Source organism: Penaeus japonicus, unplaced genomic scaffold, assembly GCF_977035675.1.
Source record: "Penaeus japonicus unplaced genomic scaffold, GWHDUDI00000001_assembly GWHDUDI00000036, whole genome shotgun sequence".
In the NCBI taxonomy this organism is placed as follows: domain Eukaryota; kingdom Metazoa; phylum Arthropoda; class Malacostraca; order Decapoda; family Penaeidae; genus Penaeus; species Penaeus japonicus.
The window spans coordinates 6,131,396-6,138,895 of NW_028234438.1; the positions used below are offsets into that span (position 1 = coordinate 6,131,396).

General features: G+C 40.3%; 1 protein-coding gene across 1 annotated transcript in view; it reads right to left on the reverse strand.

The window, feature by feature from the left end:
- LOC122258348 (uncharacterized) overlaps positions 1 to 6,792 on the reverse strand; it is a 15,592-nt gene extending 8,800 nt beyond the window's left edge. The window contains exons 1-7 of the mRNA XM_086531580.1: positions 6,605 to 6,792; positions 5,089 to 5,221; positions 4,337 to 4,464; positions 3,879 to 4,001; positions 2,557 to 2,888; positions 1,178 to 1,271; positions 713 to 822 (exon numbers count right to left, since the gene is read on the reverse strand). Of these exons, the coding sequence (XP_086387706.1) occupies positions 713 to 822; positions 1,178 to 1,271; positions 2,557 to 2,888; positions 3,879 to 4,001; positions 4,337 to 4,464; positions 5,089 to 5,221; positions 6,605 to 6,767 (1,083 nt within the window). The 5' untranslated portion in view covers positions 6,768 to 6,792. The remainder of the gene's footprint in view (positions 1 to 712; positions 823 to 1,177; positions 1,272 to 2,556; positions 2,889 to 3,878; positions 4,002 to 4,336; positions 4,465 to 5,088; positions 5,222 to 6,604) is intronic.
- Between the last annotated feature and the right edge of the window lie 708 nt (positions 6,793 to 7,500).

The following is a 7,500-nucleotide window of genomic DNA, read 5'->3' on the forward strand; positions in this document are numbered from 1 at the left end:
TCTATCTCTTTACTTATCTATCTATTTATCTATCTATCTCTTTACTTATCTATCTATCAATCTCTTTACTTATCTATCTATCTATCACTTTATTCATTTATCTATTTATCCATCTATCACTTTACTTATTCATCTATTTATCTATTTATCATTTCTTCATCATATTCGTTATATATCTTAAAATATGTAGATAGACAATGATCACATTTTGTACGGTATTTATACACGAAATAGGTAACAGAATTAATAAGAGGAAAAGCAAGAAGAGAGGAGAGAGACAAGAGGAAGAGCAGAGGAGCAGAAAAAAAGAAAAAGACAAAACAAAAAGGGAAATAAAGACAAGAGAAGAGACAAAAAAATGGAAGGTTCATAAAGACTACCGGGAAGAAATAGGCCTACACATTAATAACTCTATAGCTGATAATTGATAGGCCTATAATTGACAGTTAACACATTGACATTCACAAAGCCACCAGGAACAGAACGACATCACAAATAAACAGAACAAAAAATACACAATTGAAAACAAACGGAATAAAAAGACACAAATCAAAACAAACGGAATAAAAAGGACACAAATCAAAACAAACGGATTAAAAAAGAAACAAATCAAAACAAACGGATTGAAAAAGACACAAATCAAAACAAACGGAATAAAAAGACACAAATCAAAACAAACTACAAAGACCAAAAAAAAAAAAGGGTATCCTACCTGCCAAGGAAACTCGTTAATCTTGGTGTATCCTCCGCCGATGACTCTGAATCCTGAAGGAACCTCGTTCTCGTACTGCCAGCACCTGTCACTCACTCGGAGCTCGAAGGCTGAGGGTGAGGTGGAGGGAGAGGTCTTAGGATTTTTATTTTTATTTATTATTAGTTATTATTAGATTGGTTATGTTCTTCAGAACTGATATGACTATTCTTGTGATAAGAATAAATAACAACAACAATAACAAAATAACTATGATATTACTAACAAATATTGATATTCTTTCATATAAATTCATCCTTATTAATGATAGTGATCTTATTCTGCAATTGATATCAACAACAATATTGCAAATAACACTAATAACAAAAATATCATTATTGACAACACATAAATAACATCACTAACTAATAACAAACACACCAACAATAATAATAATAATCCCACTAAACGCCCACTAAACTGTACCTCTCTTGAACGCAGAAATGGCGGGCGTGGCCTCAATGGTCTCCAGGTACACGCCCTCCTCCTCGGAGTCTGTCTTTTGGGCGCGGATTAAAACCTGCGGAGGAAATGCGCCCGGTTTGAGTCGTGGGGTGGTGAGGCAAGCTGAAGGTGGGACTTTTTTGTTTAGGTATACACACACACATACACACACACACACACACACACACACACACACACACATACATATATATATAGAGATAGATAGATAGATAGATATATGTATATATATATATATATATATATATATATATATATATATATTTATATATATATATATATATATATATATATATATATTTATATATATATATATACAAACTTGAAGGCGTACATAAAGTTATCATAGATAATGTTATTAGGCGGTATTTTGATATATTATTATTCCTAATATTAATTAGAATGATATTAAATATTTTTTTAAACATATATCATCGTACATATTATTAAGTAATAATTATCATAGTAACCCTAATGATAAAAATGAAAATAATAGTAATGGTGATAATGATAATGATGATGGCAGCTCTAATGATGATGATAATCATAATCATAATGATGATATCATTATCCTTATTACAATAATTATTATTACTATCATTATCATTATTGTCATCATCATTATTATCATTATCATCATCACTATGGTTACATATCACCATCACTACAACAATAATTATTATCATCATTAGTATCCTTATCATTCCCAGTATCATATTCATCATCATCACGGTCATCATCATCATACTAATTATCATCACAATGATCATCATCACACTCGTCATCACAATAATCATCATCAAACTCATCACACTCACCATCATCACATTCAACATCATGACAATACTCCTCATCACAGTCATCATCATCACCCTCGCCATATTCTCACAACACCATCACAATCATCACTATTACACTCGTCACACTCACCACCATCACAACCATCATTCTCATCATCATCATCACAATCACCATCATCACACTCAACATTATCACACTCATTATCACAATCGTCATCATCCCACTCATCACCATCACACACATCATCATACTCATCATAATCATCTTTCCACTTATCATCATCACCCTCATTATCCACACACAACACCATCACACTCAGCACCATTACACCCACTAACCTCTCACTCATCACACTCAGAATCCTCACTTGCTCATCACAACCATCTACATCCCACTCATCCCCATCACAAATCTCATTACCCCAGTCATCACCATCATCACACTCATCATCATCACAAACCCCATCATCCCCCTCATCACCAACCCCCCCATCACCACCCAACCCCCTCATCACCACCCAACCCCCTCATCACCAAACTCACATCACTCGGCTTGGGCGACGGGATGGTCCCCGGCATGAGGGTCGTCGGTCCCTCACTCACAGGCGGCCGAATAGTCGTCGCGGTTCCTTCGTCATCGTCGCCCTGGTTCTCCCCGCTGCTGTCGTCGTCCCCCTCGTGGGCGGAGCTGAGAGTCGTCGTCTTGGGCATTTCCTCCGTGGTGTCGTCTGGGGAGGGCGTGGTCTCGGGGGTCGTCGTTTTGTTCCCTGGTTTGGGCGTCGGTCCTAAGGGCTTGACCAGGACGAAGTTGGGCTTCTTGGTGGTGGGTTCGTAGGACTCGGCGTCGGGGTTGCGGATGCCGGCGTAGGTGGGCGCTGGGGTGGAGGAGGAGCGAGAGTTGGGGTTGGTTTTGTTTGGTTTTTATTTTTGGGGGGATGTTTTTTTGTTGTTGTTTTTTTTTTTTTGGGGGGGGGGGGATTGGTTGGTTGGTTGGTAGGTTAAAATGGCAGGTGGAATTTTTTTTTCTCCCTTTTTTTTAGGTGGGGGGTTGATTGGTATGTTGGTTGGTTGGTTAAAATGGCAGGAGGATTTTTTTTTTTTTTTTGGGGGGGGGGGGGGTTGATTGACTGACTAATTGTTTGGTTGATTAATTAGAATGGCAGGTGGAATCATTAACATTTTTAGTTTGTACACACATTGGCTTGCACCAGTGTTAGTAGGCGAGGGAGAATGATGTTCTTTGGTCTATTTAAAAAAATGTTATCATTGTTGGTGGATCTGTTGATGAATGTTTTTTTTTTTAAGGGGGGGGGGTGTTAATACTATTGTTATTCCTGGTATATTAATAGATTAATTGCTAGGATGATTAATGAATTGATAGATTGATTGCTTGATTAATATATTCATTGATAGACTGATCGATAGATGGATAGATTGACTGATGAATTGATTACTGATAGGTTGATAGATAGATTGATTGGTTGATAGATTGATAGGATTACAGATATTCTAGTTGTTTGTTTTGGTTGATTTTCTCTATTTGGTTATTTTCTTGAACTTCATTAATCTACTGACTTGATTGACTGATTTGATTTATTGGTTGGACTGACTAAAAGAGATATAGAAGCGAGAACATCGGTATGATTAGCAATATTGATTTTGTTATTATCATTATCATCATTATTACTATTGCTAGCATTATCATCATCATCATCATTTTTATCATTATTATTTGTATCACTATCACCAATCACCTATCATCATCCTTATCATCATAACCACATAAATAAAAAAATAAAAAAATAACACAAAAAAACAAAAATACAAAAGAGAAAATCCCAATAAAAGAAAACAAAGCGACTTACAGTGAAACACCTGGACTTCATCACAGCCAATCTGCGTGACCCGGATGGAGAAAGTGTGGGCGGGGCGTCCCTGCAGCACCATTGCAAGCACGACTTCGCTGTTTTCCTTCACGGCAAAGGTGGCTGTGGGTGGGTGGGTGGGTGGGTGGTGGGGGTGGGGATTAAGTTTAGTAATATATCATTTTTTTTATTTTTTATATTTTTTTGTTTACTTATCTATCTTGTTTGTAATTTGGTTGTTCTTGTTGGTGGTAACAAGCTTGACATGAATAGTTTTAGAAATTATGATTGTATATGTTTGTTTACGTGAATGTTAATACAATATTTTAACGTACTGTATATCCACCCAGATGTAACAAAGGAACAAAAGCATGCCTACACACACACACACAACCACACACAACCCCCCCCCCCCCCCACACACACACACAATTATATAAATCCATCCATATACATACTCGTCCAGCCTGTCATGTTTCCGCAGACGGGCGTGGTGGAGCCTTCCTTCGTGCCGAGTACCGTCAGGTGATCTCCGATGCACACCCCTTCCGTGTAGGGCGAGAGCTCGAACTCCTCGAAGTTCAGTCTACGGCGAGGAAAGGCGGATGGAATTAGCCATGAGGATAAGGATGATGGGGATGGTGGGGGTGGGGATGAGGGGGTAGGTGGTGGGGATGGGGCTGGTGATGATGATGGGGGGGATGATGGGGATGATGGGGGTGGGGATGGGGGGGATGGGGGGATGGGGGGATGGGGATGGGGGGGGATGGTGGTGGTTGGGTGATGGTAGTGGTGATGATGAGGATGATGGTAATGATGTTAATGATGATGATGATATTGATATTGGTAATGGTAATAATAATGATAATAATGGTGAGAATGACAGTGATGATGATAATAACAGTGAAGATGATAATGGTAATAACAATAATGATAATGTTGATAATCATAATGATAATAATGATGATACTGATATAACAATAATGATAATAATGAGTATAATGATAATGATTAATCATAATGAAAATCATAATAATGATAGTAATAATAATTTACATGACACGTACTAGTTTTCGTTCTTATCAACCAAATAAACACAGACACACAAAAACAAACAAACAAACAAACACACACACACACACACACACACGGACCTAACTAAACACAAAAACAAACACAAACAAAAAAGCACAAACTCCGTAGAACCCACCTGACGGCGCACACGCCCCGCCCGACCTCCACCGTCAGAGGGCACATGTGTTCGTCGGTGTTATTTTTGGGAAAACTCGGGTTCCTGAAGTAGCTGCTGTGAGACCGCGTGTAACCGTCGCAGGATTTGTCCACTGGAGAAAAAGGAAGAGTGTGTTAGGACGTGGGCGAAGAGTGTGTTTAGGACAGGTAGGTTAGGTTGGGTTGAAAAGAAGAAAAAAAAATTGGCAAAGTTGATTTTTTCTTTCAGGTATATGACTAGTTTAGTTTATTTATCTATTTATTTATTATTATTTTTTTTTATCTATGTTTTATTTTATCTTTTTTATTTTTTTTGTCTGCTTTAGCGGTTTTGTTTTTTCTATTGGTCTGGTATACAATGCATGCAAATGTGAGATGAGGCGTAGAAATCTGGTAAACGATAACAACATTATATTTATATGTGTTTATATATATATGTGAGTATAATATATATATATATATATATATATATATTATAATATATATATATATATATCAATATGTATGTACTACATATATATATATATATATATAATATATTATATATATAGTCTATATAATATATACTGTATATACATATATATATGTATATATTATATATATATATATATATATATATATATATATCTATATATATATATATAATATGTTATATACATATATATATAGGAGGGTTTATATATATATATATATATATATATATATATATATATTATATATATACATACATATATATATATATATATATATATATATATATATATATATGTATATATATATAAATATACCCAATTACCGATAAAAGATTCAAAGCACATCACCAGCGCCCGCTCCTTCCGCCCATCCTTCCACCGGCCGCCCACGAGAGCCTGCAGTTGATGAAAGCCCGCCCGTGAGGAGAGTCCGCCCAACCAGTCAACCAAAACCCAACCCAAAAACTCCAGCATTTACGAGAAGAAGCGGGGGAGGGGAGGCAGGGGAGAGGGGGAGACAAGAGGACTTAGCGTCTTGGAGTTCGTTTTAGGGAAGTCTTTACGGGGGAGAAGGGGGTGGGGAGGGAAGGGAAGAGGGAGATAACGTCGTGGGAGAAGGGGGTGGGAAGGTAAGGGAAAAGGGAAATAAACGTCTTGAAGAAGTCTTAATAGGGGAGAAATGAACGTCTTAGGAAGAATTTACCAGGGGAAAAGGCATGTCTTTGGGATATCTTTCCGAAGAGGAAGAAAGGGGGGGCAGAGAAAAAGGCAGCAGACACCAGAGCCAGACGAAGGCACGAGAGGAGAAGGTGGCGGGACGGGGTAAGTAGCGAGGAAGTCTAGAGGAAGAAAACGTCCTAGATAACTCTTCACAGGAGAGAAGAATATAAATCTTAAGGAGATCCTTGAGACCTTACCATGAAAAAAAAGACAAAGAAGAAGAAGAAGAACAAGAACAAGAACAAGAACAAGAAGAAGAAAGAAAGAAAAAAAAAACACATAAATCCGAGCGGCGATCTTTACCTACGCAGCAGACTTCTTCGCCGCTTCCGCAGTAGCCGGCAAACAGTCCTCGCTCCCTCCTGCAGACGGAGTCCACGAGACACGCCCCCATCGTATCGTCGACCTCGCACAGCTGATAGCGGGCTCGGTTGCGGGGGACGTACGAAGTGAGGCGCGTGAACATCTCTGGTTGGGGGAGGGAAAGGAGGGGGGGTGATGGGGAGAGATCATTGGATAGAGGGGGGGGGAGGGGGGTGTAGCAGGAGTCGAGGGGCGAGAGATCGCAGATGATCGGAAGAGAAGGAGAGGGGGAGAGATTATTGGAATCCACGACACCCTCACCCACGTTAGCTTATTACCACCGAACCCCAATTTATTTGTCAAAGGAGGGGGGGCGCCAGCGGGAGTGTGGCGAGCCACCCGCGAGACGGTGCTGTGCCAGACACGGTATGAGGAGGGCGGGGGGGTGGGGGAGGAGGGAGGAGAAGGTGGGTCGGGGGGTTGCCTTGTTGGCTGGTGCTCAATCAGGGAGTGGAGGAGGGTCGTGCCGCCCGGGCCTGTTCGTGGTGGGGGGGGAAGGGGGGTGGGGCAGTAGGCCTAGGAGGGGCGGCAGTGGCGGCGCGCGGGGGTTGGGATCGAGGGTGAGGGGGAGAGATCATTGGATAGAGGGGGGAGGGTGAGGGGGAGAGATCATTGGATAGAGGGGGGGGGGTGAGGGGGAGAGATTATTGGATAGAGGGGGTGAGGGGTGGGGGTGAAATGAGGGGGTTAGGGTAGGGAGGTGAGAGGGAAAGGGGAAGGGGGAACAGAGGAGGAAGGGGTAATGAGGGGGAAAGGGTAGGGAGGTGAGAGGGAAGGGGAAGAGGGGAAGAGAACCACACCACAAGCACGAAGCGAACGCAAATTAGGTGGACGTG